This window comes from Chrysemys picta, chromosome 14 (genome assembly GCF_011386835.1).
Source record: "Chrysemys picta bellii isolate R12L10 chromosome 14, ASM1138683v2, whole genome shotgun sequence".
Lineage (NCBI taxonomy): Eukaryota > Metazoa > Chordata > Testudines > Emydidae > Chrysemys > Chrysemys picta.
This window is the reverse complement of record NC_088804.1, coordinates 416,412-432,139: the sequence shown is the minus strand read 5'-3', so window position 1 is coordinate 432,139 and position 15,728 is coordinate 416,412. Positions and strand designations below refer to the sequence as shown.

The 15,728-nt window shown below is 46.9% G+C and overlaps 2 protein-coding genes across 6 annotated transcripts in view; one reads left to right on the top strand and one right to left on the bottom strand.

Moving 5' to 3' along the window:
- Positions 1–1,542, bottom strand: part of CFDP1 (craniofacial development protein 1) — a 125,530-nt gene extending 123,988 nt beyond the window's left edge. Inside the window, exon 1 of one of the 3 annotated variants that reach the window (XR_010592638.1) lies at positions 1,348–1,542. Coding sequence is in view for 2 of the 3 variants with exons in the window: in XM_042856468.2 (XP_042712402.1) it covers positions 1,348–1,402 (55 nt within the window). In the remaining variant the exon portion in view is untranslated. The remainder of the gene's footprint in view (positions 1–1,347) is intronic. The other 2 variants (XM_042856468.2, XM_005313068.4) reach the window with 2 other exon arrangements.
- Positions 1,543–2,516: 974 nt separating this feature from the next.
- Positions 2,517–15,301, top strand: TMEM170A (transmembrane protein 170A). Of its 3 annotated transcripts, none has more exons than XM_042846267.2 (3): positions 2,517–2,751; positions 8,068–8,169; positions 10,896–15,301. In XM_042846267.2, the coding sequence occupies exons 2-3, from the start codon at positions 8,070–8,072 to the stop codon at positions 11,024–11,026; spliced, it is 231 nt and encodes a 76-aa protein (XP_042702201.1). In that variant the 5' UTR covers positions 2,517–2,751; positions 8,068–8,069; the 3' UTR covers positions 11,027–15,301. The 3 variants fall into 3 exon arrangements, with proteins under 3 accessions (XP_042702201.1, XP_005313863.1, XP_005313862.1); XM_005313806.4 differs by having other exon boundaries at positions 2,577–2,901; XM_005313805.5 differs by having other exon boundaries at positions 2,600–2,901; positions 8,068–8,238.
- Positions 15,302–15,728: the final 427 nt, after the last annotated feature.

Sequence of the window (15,728 nt, the reverse complement as noted above, 5' to 3'; positions counted from 1 at the left end):
AGTTCATCTTGGAGTCTGTAGGTTTCCTATTATAAATTATTGGTTTAATTTTATCCCATGCAGGTTCAGGTGTGCAAACTGTGTGGAGCATGTACACCAAAATCAACTGATAACTGGAGGGCTGTTTTCACACCTTTGGAACTGATGAACCATAGGAGAATGGTCTGAGCAGCTGGTAATTAAGAACTCATGGAAGATGGATTTGGGGAGACTCCAGGTGTTGGGGTCACCCTACCAGAAGTAACTAGACTGGTGAGGACCAAGGTGAGACCATATGCTTGTGGGCTGGCTGTATAACGTCAGGGACCTGAACCATAGCCGCACTGCACCAAGGCACCTCCAAGTTACAGGGCAGGGGGTGACAGACATCTTACCAGTGTGGTAAAACATCAGCCTATTAGGCACTACCACAATATAAATGCTGATGCACATGGAGACTAGTTCACCTTGGAGTTGCAGGTGATGCTCTGCACGCTGTCTGCAGATCTCATTATGGGCGTACACCCTCACTCTGCACAATCTGAGCTTTTGTTTTTTAAAAAAGCTAACTTTCTAGCCACTATGGTAGCCAAGAAATCCTTCCAGATGTGAACCAAGTGTAATGATGCAGTTATACCAGCCTGAGTCCGTAGACAGACTGCCTCTATTGGTGCTCAGAGCTTCCTTGCAACTGCAGAATGAAACTGACTCATAGAGACTATTCAGAGTGTCCTGGGGCAACAGTGAAAACTGACTAGAAACAAGCCAATTTCACTTTGAAGGTGCTCTGGAGAGTTATGACCAGCAGCAAAGAGAGGCCCTGAAGGCAGTAACTGGAGGAGGCCTCAAAAATCTGAGGCTGGCCAAGAACAGAGCAACAGACTGACACCCTTTGCAGCAGCCAGGAGTCCAGCTGGCCCTCCTGGGCCACCAGCAAGTGCTCTGAGCACGTGGCCAGCTGAGGCTCAGTGTACCCTAAAACAGGCTGGCTGGCTGGAGGCACAGCTCACACTGCACACTGTGGCAGGGATCATGTGGCTCCTTGAACACAATGAGCTAATTGCCTCCTTTGTAAAGCGCTCTGGGACTACCCACGAGAAGGTCTGGATAAGAGCTAAGTTATTGTTATTACTCCAACAAAAGCCGCAGTCGGGCCCCCCCCCGGCACAGCCTCCCACTGCCCCTCCCCCTGCCATCATAGCTCCCAATGCCCCTCCCCCACCACGGCAGCCCCCCCCCCACCCCTTCCCCTGCCAGCGTAGCTCCCCACACCTCTCCCTCTCCCATCATAGCCCCCCAACGCCCCTCCCCCACCAGCACCCCCCCCCCCAACGCCGGGACGCTGTGCGCGGAGGTTCCCCGCCCCACCTGAGGGCACATAGTCCTCGTCCTCGGCGGAGGAATACTCCTCCGAGTCCGACATGCTACCGGTTCCAAGCCAGCCGCTCAAGCCGCCAGCCGGCACCAGAGAGACGTGGCAAAGCGGCCTAGAGCGCCCTCAGCGATTCGCGCCTGAGCTACAGAATCAAAGGGGATTGGCTAGAGCGCCTGTTGGTGCTCGCGTCCGTGGGGGAGGTACCATAGAGCCACGCATTGGGAGGCTTAGAGCGCCCTATTGCGATAGGAGACACCATAGAGCTATGCGCTGAGAGGCTAGAGCGTCTCCCGTGATCTCTGCGCGAGCCATAGAGGAACTAACTAGCCCTCACCTCATTGAGGGGAACCAGAAGGGAACGGAAGAAACATCCGGCGCTACCTGGATGCGGAAATGGCTTTTCCGCTGTGCGGCGCTTTCTGTCCGAAAGAAGCACCAGGCTGCGGCTGGGACCAATGCGTCCTAGCATGCATTGCGCTCGCCCCGCCCCCTCCCGATAGAAGGCGCATCTACTGTACATCTAGGGGGGCTGTAGTTCCTATGGGACTCGTCAGCCGTCACAGCTGTGCACTTTGCTGTGCGCCAGATGCCTGGGTTCTGTGCCCAGCTCTGTCGCTGACTCGCTGCGAGGCTATGGGCAGGTGACTTTGCCTCTCCACCCCTGTTTCCTTTGGGGATAATGTCACTGGCCCACCTTGCTAGAGGGGCCTGAGGCTGGATTAGCTATTGTCTATGCAGTTGCTGCACCATTCAGACAAGCTGGGCCCCGCGCCATCCATCTCCGCTGCTACCCTATGTTCCTTTATTGCCTTAAAAATAGGTGGCCAGTTAATTCCCTGCCCTGCCCTTGCAGCACTTGGGCTCAGGCTTTCAGAGCGAAGTCACTGCACGGGGGTGGCCAGGCCTTGGGCTGAGAGGCGCGGTGAGCCCGGCCCCCCAGCAGCAGCTATACGCTCACGTCTGCAGTGGAGGGAGGCGCCGGTCAAAGCTGGAGGAGCCGCGGGGGCCAGGTCTGCGGACGGTGCCTGCAGCCTGAGGCCCCACGTGGACGATCGGTTCTGTATCGCCCGCTACGGTCCTAGTGCCGCCCGCTCCCTCCCTCCCGGCACTCCCGGAGCACGGAGCAGCTTCTGACGCACAGAGAAAGGCGGCTCGAGCCGGGTGCGCGGCGCCCTCCTCCCGCAGGGGGCGCATTTGCGAGAGTGGCAGGGCAGGGCGGGAGGCATGTCCGAGCGGCGTCCCGCCCCTCTAGGCACAGTGGGGTGATGGGCGGAGGTCCTTGTCTGTCATGGTGAGAGCCGGGACCCGAGGAGCAAGCCGCGGTGCGATTGGAGCACAGAGCCGTCTGTTCCGCCGGGGCGGGGTGACGGATTCCGGGAGGCGATAGGCAAGCTCAGGTGCGGCGCCGAGGCTGCTGCGTGCCTTTAATGGCGGCGGCATGGAAAGTGGCGAGCCGGGCGGGCTCCTGCAGCAGATATTGAGCCTGCGTCTAGTACCGCGGGTGGGCAACGGCACCCTGTACACCACCCCGCTGGTCAGCTTCCCAGGTACCGGGCCGGCCCCACCCCTTTCCGGGTCCCCCTTCGCCCAACCCCTCGGGGACCCCGGCCCCCCTCCCGGTCCCATGCTCCGGTTCCCCTTCGGAACCGGGTTCCCGGCCCCGTCTTTCGGGACCCCGATCACGTCTATTCTCCGGTCCCGTCCTTCGGGACCGCAAACCCGACCCCGATTCATTTTCCGAGCCCGTCCTTCCGGGACCCCAATCCCGCCCTATTTTCCAGCCGCCGCAGTTCCCGCCCCCATCCCTTCTCCGAACACGCCCCATCTTTCAGGATAGCCTCCCGCTACACCCACATCCGCCGCAGACCCAGCCCTTCTCCTCCGGGGCCGGTTCCCCCCCAGGATGGACCTGCCCCCATCCGCCCAGGACCGCCCACGGGCACGTTCCCCTCTTCATCAGTCTGGTCACATGCTCTCCTCTTTACTCTTTGAACTAAGCAGTCCCTGGTTCTGGAATCACTCCTGGCCTTTCAGAGTTTTCATTGCATGACTCTAAGCCCCCGCTGCTGTCTGCCCTTTAAGAAAGGGTGACCAGAACTGAACAAATGTAATTGAGTTGGTGATGAAATCATCTGCCAGAGCCTGCCCCTAGAGCTCCTACCCTTGCGATCACTGATTAGGTGATGGCCACACTGGGAATCTTTTGTAAAAATGTCCTGTAGGTAGGTAGGTAAGGTTAGAGAATAGAGTTGTGGTGTCTCTCCTAGAAAGAAGCTCATCAAATGGGTTTGCATTACCCCTAGATTCAAGCCAAACCCTGCCAGGCCTTCAGCAAGTTCTGAAACATGGTAAATGCTTGGGAAGCAGGTGTGAGAAATGGTGACTAAGCATTTTTAGTGATAGTAATAGGTCAAGGGCCAGGGAATGCTCAGATGCAATCAGGCAGTGACTCCGACCTTTAAAATCAAATTGCTTGATTGTGTCCTATATGCACAAGCCACCAAAACCATGCTTACATTTTAAAACCGGTAAGTAAACAGGGCCGGCTCCAGGCACCAGCGCAGCAAGCTGGTGCTTGGAGCAGCCCATGGAAGGGGGCGGCACGTCCGGGTCTTTGGCTGCAATTTGGCAGCGGGTCCCTCAGTCCCTCTCGGAGGGAAGGACCGGCCGCTGAATTGCCACCGAAGAATGAAGCGGCGTGATAGAGCTGCCGCCGATCGCGGCTTTTTTTTATTTTTATTTTTTTTCTCTTCGCTGCTTGGGGCGGCAAAAAAGCTGGAGCCGGCCCTGTAAGTAAAAACTGTTCCCTCCCTCCCCCAGGCGAAATGAATGTAGGTACCAATGGGGTCACTTGAATCAAAGGCTATTAGCCAGGATGGGCAGAGATGGTGTCCCCTAGCCTCTGTTTGCCAGAAGCTGGGAGTGGGAGGATGGGAAAGGGGATGGATCACTTGATGATTACCTGTTCTGTTCATTCCCTCTGGGGCACCTGGCATTGGCCACTGTCGGAAGATAGAATACTGAGCAAGATGGACCTTTTGTCTGGCCCAGTATGGCCATTCTTATGTTCTTAATCCCCTTTTTTATTGGTCCCCTGTATGGATGGATATCTTTGGCAGTACAGTTGCTTCTCCAGCTTTCATGACATTTGGCACCCCATATAGTGAATGGCATTTAAAATAGAGGGACTAGTTTACAGTATGAGCAAAAACGGGCTGCAGGCTTACAGTATACATACAATATCACAGTCTGATGCATGCAGTCTTTTTATAGTTTGGAGGTCTGGAGCGAAGCCTTTTCTGATTATTACAGTACAGTATTGCTAGTTGAAGCAAGTGTAAAAAGGGGCTGCTCTTTGGTTAGTTGTTGAGAGGCTGGATGCAAGGGTGGCTTTGCTTGCATTAAAAACTACTAGTCATCTCATTACAGGTTTGGTATCACTTCAGGCACAAATGCAGGTTGTGTTTTACTGAACTTCCTTTCGTTCCAGAGAACAGTGAGACGGAATTCAATTTTGTTTACTCAGTAGGAAGGCTTTTCTAAGAGCAATCTCATTGGGAAATTTAAAAAAAGAGTCCTTGGCTATTTCTCTCACTTCCACACTTGAGACCTCGTTCACTGTAGTATTTAAGCTGCTTTTTTACTCAAGATTCAAAGATCAGAAGGGACCATTGGGATCCTCTAACCTCCTGTGTAACACAGGCCAGAGAACACTCCCAAAATAATTCCTAGAGCAGATTTTTTTTAGAAGAACATTTAATCTTGATTTAAGAATTCCATATTATTTTGAGTGCAGAATATAGAAGTGGCAAGCTTGTTTGATTAGTAAACAAAACAAGGAGTTACAGATAATGCATTTTGTTTGGACCAACTCTATTAAAATAAGTAAGCTGTTGAGACTCCAACTGCATTAAATAATGGACAATGTAACAAGCAATAGATGCATAGCTGTAGTGTCAAATTCAATTCAGAGGTACAATTAATAACTTTTTTTTGAGGGAGAGTTAATTAATTTGTAGAGCTTTTGTTATTTTAAAAAGATTAAGCAAGCCTTGGAAGTGCACATCCATAAAGAGCTTGGTATTCTAATACAATAATATGTAATAAGACAAAGGAGAAGTACAGCAGGAGTTACTGTAAACATCCTTAGAAATGAGGAACAACAGTGGTTCTCAAAGATCATCACGTTTAGTCCTCTGGCAGAGCTATCAGGACTCCAGTCCCCACACTCTCAAAACAAACAAACAAAAGTTTCCAGAATCTGTGGTATTAACACTTGTCACATTATAAGACTTTAAATTCCTTGCTTGGTTAACCTGAAATAACTTCTGCAGAAGTAGTACAGGAGTCTTTGTCAGCAAGCTTACAGGTTGAGTTCTGCTTCATCATGGTAAGAAAAACTCAATCAGTTTTTCTGCCATCTTAATTTAACTGCTTCCTAATGATGCTTGAATCCAGGGTATCCTCCTGGAGAGAGATCTGCTTCTGAAGTACTACACTTACACAAGAGTAAAAAATTGCCTTCTGTTTCTAGGCATCCCTATTGCTCAGGTTCAAAGGCAGCTGATCTCTAAAAGAACAGGTGCAGAGCAGTAGTAGTCAAAGGATCAAAACAAATTGCAAGTAATAGCATAGATTTCTTTATTATTGTACTCTGCTGTTTGACTTAAGGATGTGATTTTCAAACAGCCCTTTAGTGCTAGAAATCCAAGCGATTAACAAATTTTCCAGCAGAAATCGAGCACATAAGTAACACAGGATATTTATGCCATGGCACTTTGGTTTTTTTTCCTCTCAGGGTCAGTACTAGAATTTTTTAAAAATATTCAAATAAGATTTTAAGGGTGCCCTAGCACCAAAATTTGCTTCCATGTTGACTGTCTGGGTGAATCCATCTCCTATTTAGTCAGTTTACAAATAAAACTTTTCCTTAATTGCCAGTCCTGCAAACTCAGCTGGGGATATGCAGGTCAAGATGGCTGCTATCATCGCTAGGGCCCTACCAAATTCATAGTCCATTTTGGTCAATTTCATGGTCATAGGATTTAAAAAATCATAAATTTCATGATTTCAGCTATTTAAATTTGAAATTTCACAGTGGGGTCCTGACACAAAAAGGGAGGGGGGGGGGCGGGTCACAAGGTTATTGTAGGGGATGTTGCAGTACTGGTACCCTTACTTCTGTGCTGCTATTGGCGGCGGCGCTGCCTTCAGAGCTGGGCAGCTGGAGAGCGGTGGCTGCTAGCCAGGAGCCCAGCTCTGAAGGCAGAGCCGCCACCAGCAGCGGCACAGGAGTAAGGATGGCATGGTATGGTATTGCCACCTTTACTTCTGCGCTGCTGCGTGCAGAGCTGGGCCCTCAGTCAGCAGCTACCATTCTCCAACCACCTAGCTCTGAATGCAGCAGCACATAAGAATGGGTGGCATGGTATGGTATTGCTATCCTTACTTCTGTGCTGCTGCTGCAGGGCACTGCCTTCAGAGCTGGGTGCCTGGCCAACAGCCGCCGCTCTCCGGTTGCCCAGCATAAGGGTGGCAGTACTGTGAGCCCCCTAAAATAACCCTGTAACCCCCCTGTAATAACTCTGTAACCCCTTTTGGGTCAGGGACCCCAATTTGAGAAATGCTGGTCTCCCCCATGAAATCTGTATAGTATAGGGTAAAAGCACACACAAGACCAGATCTCTCAGTCCGTGGCATGTTTTTCATGGCTGTGAATTTTGTTGGGCCCTAATCATCACCAATAACAAAAGTGACAGGTCACATCCTGCCTGCAAGGGTACCTCTGTAGCCCTTGTCCTGAATGGGGTTGCATGAGTATAAAAGAGGGAAGAATTTGGCCCTGCAGTTGTTCCACTCTGCACCAGCCAGCGTAGAATCCAGCTGTAGTTGTGTTGACTCGTTGGAGTAAAAAGCAGTCAATCATGTTATTGTCACAAAATTGAGCAAGTCTGACTTTATACTGTGAGGAGCAATTTTCCTGACTAAGGAGGTGCTGCCATTCTTATTCAGTGTCACTTTCAAGCTAGATCATGGGGTTCAACGCATAGTCGTATCCCTTGGCCATGCCAAAGAAATTCTCTCCTGATCTCTTCCTTACCTTCCCCCATCCCCACTAAGAAGGCTCATTTTGTGACAGCGATACGGACCAGTGCAGTATTCTGTCTAGTTACTGCTTTTTCAGGTTCTTATTCCAAAATATTTTGGTGTTACTTTGATCTCCCTGCAGCATTAAATAAGTTTTGGTAGCATGAAGAGATTCAGAGAATTGTGCCTGTATCTTGGCTCCTATAATAAAGAAATGATCAGATTATAGATGCTCAGGGCATTATTACAGGGCTGTTTACACTTGTGATGCATTGTAGTTTTGGAATTGATGAAACTTTCAAATTGTTCTGAAGTTAGGGCAGGCATTTGTAATGGCTGAATGTTGTCTTAGCATTGCTATCCCCAGTACAGAACAAACTTCTGTAGCTGCCCGTAGTGAGGTCACAGCTTGGTCCCTTACATCATGGACACCCTTAGGGTACATGGTCTATATCTTGTTTCCTCTTAAACTCTTTAGAGCAGGAACTTTGTCATCCTGCGTGTTTGTACAGCACCTAGCACAGTGGGAGCCCAATTCTGATAGGAGCCTTTGGTAGCTGCTCTTGTGTTCAGGTAGACAGTGAAGTGTCCTGTCTGCGTCAACCTCCTTTCTCCTTGCCTTGCAGAAATGTGGTATGGTGTATTCCTGTGGGCGCTGGTGTCCTCTCTCTCTTTCCACATTCCTGCGGGATTACTGGCGCTCTTCACCCTCAGACATCACAAATATGGTAGGTTCATGTCTGTAAGCATCCTGTTGATGGGCATCGTGGGACCAATTTCTGCTGGAATCTTAACAAGTATGTTAGACGTTCCAAAGTACTCGTTTGACTGATGGGTGTCTCTTAGTGAGTGTTCACTTCAGAAGCTTGCTGAAGTGGGATGCTATTTCTTCCCCATGGGAAAGGAGCTAACATCTCAAAGTAAGGGTCCTGTTCCATGTGTTTTAATCATAGAATATCAGGGTTGGAAGGGACCTCAGGAGGTCATCTAGTCCAACCCCCTGCTCAAAACAGGACCAACCCCAACTAAATCATCCCAGCCAGAGCTTTGTCAAGCCTGATCTTAAAAACCTCTAAGGAAGGAGATTCCACCACCTCCCTAGTTAACCCATTCCAGTGCTTCACCACCCTCCTAGTGAAAAAGTTTTTCCTAATATCCAACCTAAACCTCCCCCACTGCAACTTGAGACCATTGCTCCTTGTTCTGTCATCAGGTACCACTGAGAACAGTCTAGATCCATCCTCTTTGGAACCCCCTTTCAGGAGTTGAAAGCAGCTCTCAAATCCCCCCTCATTCTTCTCTTCTGCAAACTAAACAATCTGTAGCAGGGCATGGGATTCTTCTGTCCTAAGTGCAGGACTCTGCACTTGTCCTTGTTGAACCTCATCAGGTTTCTTTTGGCCCAATCCTCTAATTTGTCTAGGTCCCTCTGTATCCTGTCCCTACCCTCCAGCATATCTACATCTCCTCCCAGTTTAGTGTCATCTGCAAATTTGCTGAGGGTGCAGTCCACGCCATCCTCCAGATTAATGAAGATATTGAACCAAACCTGCTCCAGGACCAACCCTTGGGGCACTCTGCTTGATACCAGCTGCCAACTAGACATGGAGCCATTGATCACTACCCATGGAGCCCGACAATCTAGCCAGCTTTCTATCCACCTTACAGTCCATTCATCCAGCCCACACTTCTTTAACTTGCTGGCAAGCGTACTGTGGGAGACCGTATCAAAAGTTTTGCTAAAGTCAAGGAATAACACATCCACTGCTTTCCCCTCATCCACAGAGCCAGTTATCTCCTCATAGAAGGCAATTAGGTTAGTCAGGCATGACTTCCCCTTCGTGAATCCATGCTGACTGTTCCTGATCACTTTCCTCTTCTCTAAGTGCATCAGAATTGATTCCTTGAGGACCTGCTCCATGATTTTTCCAGGGACTGAGGTGAGGCTGACTGGCCTGTAGTTCCCTGGATCCTCCTTCTTCCCTTTTTTACAGATGGGCACTACATTAGCTTTTTTCCAGTCATCTGGGACCTCCCCCAATCGCCATGAGTTTTCAAAGATAATGGCCAATGGCGCTTCAATCACATCCGCCAACTCCTTTAGCACCCCTGGATGCAGCGCACCCGGCCCCATGTACTTGTGCTCGTCCAGATTTTCTAAATAGTCCTGAACCACCTCTTTCTCCACAGAGGGCTGGCCACCTCAACCCCATGCTGTGCTGCCCAGTTCAGTAGTCTGGGAGCTGACCTTGTTCGTGAAGACAGAGGCAAAAAAAGCATTGAGTACATTAGCTTTTTCCACATCCTCTGTCACTAGGTTGCCTCCCTCATTCAGTAAGGGGCCCACACTTTCCTTGATTTTCTTCTTGTTGCCAACATACCTGAAGAAACCCTTCTTGTTACTCTTAACATCTCTTGCTAGCTGCAACTCCAAGTGTGATTTGGCCTTCCTGATTTCACTCCTGCATGCCTGAGCAATATTTTTATATGCCTCCCTGGTCAATTGTTCAATCTTCCACTTCCTTAATGGTCTCTTTCTCTAGTGCCTTCCACTGAGGATTTCAAAACAGGCTCAAATGGAGCACAATTAACATTGAGCTGGATGATAAATGTGGAATCTAACTGTGGCACGTCTAGTCACTTTCAGACTTGAAATATATTTAAAATATTTTACAGTGATCTGTATGTTTGCCTGAAACTGAACAAAAGATTCTGAGTTATGGGCACAAAAGATCCTGGTCTACAGAGTCCCACATCGCATTGAATAAACAGTTCATCTAAAGAAGCCCCATACAATACGCCATTCAATGAGGCATTAGCAAGATTTTATTCCTTCCCCATTATACTTCTGGACTGTGCTTGGTATCGCATTGCAATGTATGTGTAATGTGCTATTGCTGTCCTTCTCAGGATCCAGTTCAACATTCTCTCTCTGTCTGCCATACTCCCACCTTGTACTGGGAGTATATGTCTGGCTCAGATATAATGCTGTTCCATAGTTAAAACTACATTAAAAGAACGCTGATGTGTCTCGCTAAGTGTACTGTGCTGTTGTAGGCATTAATGAAGTGAAGAGTTGGAAAGAATCACTCTTTATTCAGCAGTTAAGACTAGTCTTCATTTCAACATTTTTTTTTCTCCAACTACTTAGTTTTTAAAATGTACTTCAAGTGTTTGGTTTAAACAAATGTCTGGTTAATGACTGGAGACTTTACAAAGACCAGGCAAGATTTGGTTTATATTGCTTTTTATAAGCACAGTTATTTGCTAGCATATTTTCTTTTATTTAGATGTAAAACCCCAATGTATTAAGTGGTTTGGACATCTAAATAACCCAAACTGAACATACAAAAATAGACCAGACTGTGAGATTGGCCCTTGCTGTCCATTGCGGTGTATAACTTAGTTTCTATCTCAAACTTGCCATAGCACATTAACGCTCTTTTCTTATCAGGTGCAGCTATTGCTGGAGTTTACAGAGCTGCTGCAAAACAAATGATCCCCTTCGAAGCGCTTACTCTAGGTGTGGGGCAGACATTCTGTGTGATGGTGGTTTCCTTCTCACGGATTTTAGCAACTCTATAGCATTCCATCAGAGACTTGAGGCTGAAGATCAAATCTGGAGGGGAGAAGATTTTGACTGCGTGGCAGAGGTAGTCCATGAATGTGGCAATTTTTCAATCTCTGGGCAGAAAACAGCATGAGACGAAGATCCTGGACATACCTGGAAGGTGTTATGTCTTTGGTTTTCTAAAGGCCTGGTTCCGTCGCTGATTTGGTAGCAGAATAACTTAAACTAGGGAAGAGATCTAATCTGAGGGGTTATATGCTCCAAATGAAGTTCCGCAACACAAAGTTGGTTTGTTTATACTTGGCTTCTGTAAAGTACAAAAGCAGACACAGTAAAAAGGGTTGTCTTGATTTTCTTGTAGTACAGCTGTGTACACGCTTCCCTGGAAAATAAGGGATTAAATATTTCACAGATGCTACTGCAAGCGTTATCTTCCAACCAGAATATACTGTTTGATCAGTCTTCAGTCTGTTGTAGACTTGGTTGAAATTGAAGCTAATTTATTAACATTTATTTTGTTACATTTTGGTAACATTAAGTGCCAAGGTTTTTTTGGGGGGGGGAGGAGTCATAGGATGGGGTGGGGGGGTTCGTAGCATTTAGTATAATGTTGAAAACAATGAACTGTTGTAGCAACAGAAAGAATCCACAATGTGACATAGAGAGGTTCTGCTGTAGAAATGTTACTACTGAATGACGTGGCAGGTGCAGAGTGTAGTGAATGCTTTGACCTCTCGCTACTTTACACTTTGTGATTGAACCTTTTAAAACACTTTTTAAAGATATATTAATTGGCCTTTCTAGCCCCCCTCTTTCTAATGCTAAGTGTTGGGCTTAGTGGGGGGAGCAGCAAAAGGAAACTTCATTTTAGATACTTGGAAATGGAAATTCGTGCCAGATTGCATTCACATTCATTGCTGAAGCAGGAGAATTATTGTATGTTATGGGGTCACTATTGATAACATCCTATTACAGTGAAACTTACCAGCCATCATATATCTTCTGCTAAGGGGGCAAATGGTGGTGAATGTCCACTACCACAGCAACAAGTAGTTGGAAATCACGTGTGTATCCCTCTTGATCTCCAAGCCTTGAAAAAGCCTGACTTTGATTAAGCTTTTGTTAGTTCTCCCTTTAAGTACTTAACATGTTTACAATGGCATGATGGTAATTCAAGTCTTAATTTGATGTTGTAATAATCAGAGGTCCAGAGATTTAGAATTCTGCACATGGCTTCCATGACTGCACAGTTGCAGTCACAGCATGTGCCAGCTGTGTGTCTTAACGGGCCACTTGCACATGCCACTATGGTACCTGCAAGGACAGACTGTGCACATCCTCCGTTCTAAATATCTGGGCCTGACCGTCTCGGAGATCTCTCCAGGGATGGGATGTCTCCTTGGGGGTCCCAGAAAGTGCCGGGGGGATTTGCCCTTTCTTCAGCGACTAGTACTGCCAGGAAACATGATCTCTTCTGTTGTTGTTGTTGTTGTTTTTTAAGAAAAGGATTTTAAACTCCTTTCTCTGCCCTGTTGACAGAAACACTTGTGCAGTAAGGGCCCTTGTACAGCCACGTGCTTTCTGTGGGGCTGGTGTATCCCTGGTTCTCTAGAGCCTGGGGATTAACCCTAAGCATTCCTTTAAGGCTATGTAGCCATCTGCAGCTTCCCCACTGTTTGTCATGGTGCCAAGGGCAAAGTATTTGCATTTCCAGATCAATTAATGGAGTCCTTCGGCTTGCTACAAGGGAAGCATCAGATGTGCCCATTAGTAGGGCATCCGCTCCTCAGGAGACACTTTTAAAAGTGGTTGATTTTTTTTTTACTGAACTTGGTTTTAATTATTTTATTAACAAACCAGGCAAACCAGATTGCCTTTTACATCTAAATTCCTGCTTCCTTTTACAGTAACACCCATCACTTCCTCTGAACCGAGTGCCATCTACCATAAACAGTCAGAAGAGAGGTAGTGCACTTGTCGCAGCATAAAGAAAATGTCCTAGCATAATTTAGATAGTCTCATGTTGCCCATCGACAGTTACCTGGAGAGGCAGTTTATTGTGATGATGCCTTCCTAGAATCTGTCTAAACTAGACCAGTCAGCATTAGTTTAAAAAAAAAAAAAAACAAGCTGTGGTGTAATCTTGAGAGAGGCTTTCATGTGAATGCCTAGTCTTGAGGTGGCAAAGGTTCAAATTTTACGTAACTGCTGTTGTAACACACTGAACACCAAGTAACTTGTACTAAACACTGGGACTTCTAAATGTATCCTATATGTGTTATGCTGCATGCACAGGGCTGTCATTATTATCCTTGTATCCCTCTCTCCTGGTGGCTCAGGCTTGGATTATCTTGGCCACCTCAGACTTCTTCCCAAGAGTCTGAAATGAGCTATGTAAAAGTCACCTTCTATCCTGTCCTCTTTCCCACTTATCTCCAATATCTGCACACCATAGCCCATGTCCTAAACACAGCTTGCTTGCACGGATGACCCTGAATTTTGTTGGGTACAAAATTCCTTTGTCTATAAAGGCTTGTGCTACGGAGCTCGGGTCAGGTAAACTCGATATCTTAGAATCTTTTCTTTATGGGGGCCACTAGAAACGGGCGTTCCAGACATCTGCAGTGCCCCCTGTGCCTGTGTTCCCACTCCTGTGTTTGGATTCTCAAGAGCAAGGATCATGCCCTATGGGAGAGTTTAACAGAAAAGGCTTCATGATATCCTGACATGAAAGAGCAAAGAATCTGCAGGTCTCACACAAGGACAATCCAGGGGGATAAATGAAGCTGGAGAGCAGGTGCTCTCATCTAAACAGCCAGTTTTGTTGAACAGCCAGCAGTCGCCCAATCTAGAGGGTTGGAGAGGAAACTTTGCCCTTCTGCTGACTCTTCCTGTAGGGATGTGAATGAAGCAGGGCTGGGAGGCGGGAGCTGGTGCCAAAAAGTTCTAAAAGATCTCTCGGCTCACAGGTAGTGCACTGCTGCTTTCCATTGCCACTCACTAGCAGAGTGCTTTTGACCGTTAGTTGCTGTGGTTTGGACTTGAATGAAACAAACTCATAATTATGAGCTGAAACAAACATGAAGATAAAATGGCTTAGAGCAACTGGAAGACGTAGAAGCTGTTCTGTTTTCTACCTATTTAATTTCCTTAACTACCATTTATCTGCTTATATTGAAGAATGTGAATATGCATCTTCAGTAGGTGTTGAGTATTGAATGATTTGTTATCTGTAGTGTTTATCTGAATTTGTCCAGGTCCAGTGAATTTTTCAGCGGTCTTGTAAAGGTGACCAGCCTTATCAAATACTGAGTCCCGTGGGCAAGGCTGTTCATATTGTTTTGGTGATAGGGAAAACTTCATAGTGCTCTGCTATCTTCAGTGTTCTCTGGTCTTATTCTCCACCCTCTGTTGAAATGCAGAAGGCTACAGGGGAGACATCCTTCTCTCTCCTTTCCCACGCAATAAACCTAACCCAAAAGGAGCTCTTGTGAGCTGATATAACAAATAATTATTAAAAGCAATGTCTGTCTTCCACCCCCACCATCAAATGTGCTTGCTCAGTTCCTTAATGACCTTTCAAACTTAATTAAGCAAGTATAAGAAGCTCACAGTTAATCTTCAGTTGGTATGAATGGATGTAGTGTCATTGAAATAAATAGGGCTATGCTAGTTTACAAAAACTGAGGATCTGGCCCTCAGCCTGTACATAAAAATATTTACCAGGGGGCAGGGAGGGACTGAATCTTAAGAGCCAGTGAAGACACTGTAATAACAGTTGGTGCCTAGAAGGTAGCTCTTTGTCACCAACTTTTTAATCAAAGATCTGTGCAGCTGTTGCATGGGGCTGTTAAAATGACCCAGACTTGTTTTGGTGCAGTGCAATTCCTTCTGCATCATGGGGCAAAATGACCAAAACTAGCAAAGAACTTGTTGAAAAATGTGAAAGCACAGGTGCTGTTGACTGACTGTTGAAGGTGCATTTCACCCTAGGCCAGAGGGCCTAATCAAAGGCTTAAGTGAAGCAAAGAGCCTGGCAAGAGGCCTTCTGCACTGGAGTCATTTTATGCCTGGAGCAGAGGTTCATGGTCCTGCTGTTCATGTGTGTGCACTTACTGTGTGCTGGTTTGAACCAAATCAGCCTCCCTGTGTATCTCACTCACTGCTACAGCCAATATGAACAAATCTTTGTATAACAGAAAACAATGTAAAAGTAAATTCTATTTTTCTACTGACACTTCTAATGCTGGTGTTGCTGTTTACCAATAAACTCTAATGATTGCTGTGAAGCAGACCTGTATACATCCTCTTTTTGGAGTGGTGGGAGGGTGGATAGTGATGCCTCACATTCAACTGTTTCCTGTTCCTTTGTTTTAGTGAGCTAATAGAGATAGAGAATTAGGTGAATTTCCAATTTCTTATATATGGAAATCCACACTATCTAGCCCGTGCCTGGAGTCTGTTGTTTCAGTAAGCTCAGCTGGATCGTGCACACTTAGGCCTGGTCTACACTACGACTTTAATTCGGATTTATCAGCTTTAATTCGAATTTACCCTGCAACCGTCCACACAACGATGCTATTTATTTTGATGTAAAGGGCCCTTTAAATCGATTGCTGTACTCCACCCCGACGAGCGGAGTAGCGCCAAAATCGATTTTAACATTTCGAATTAGGGATAGTGTGGCCGCAATTCGATGGTATTGGCCTCCGGGAG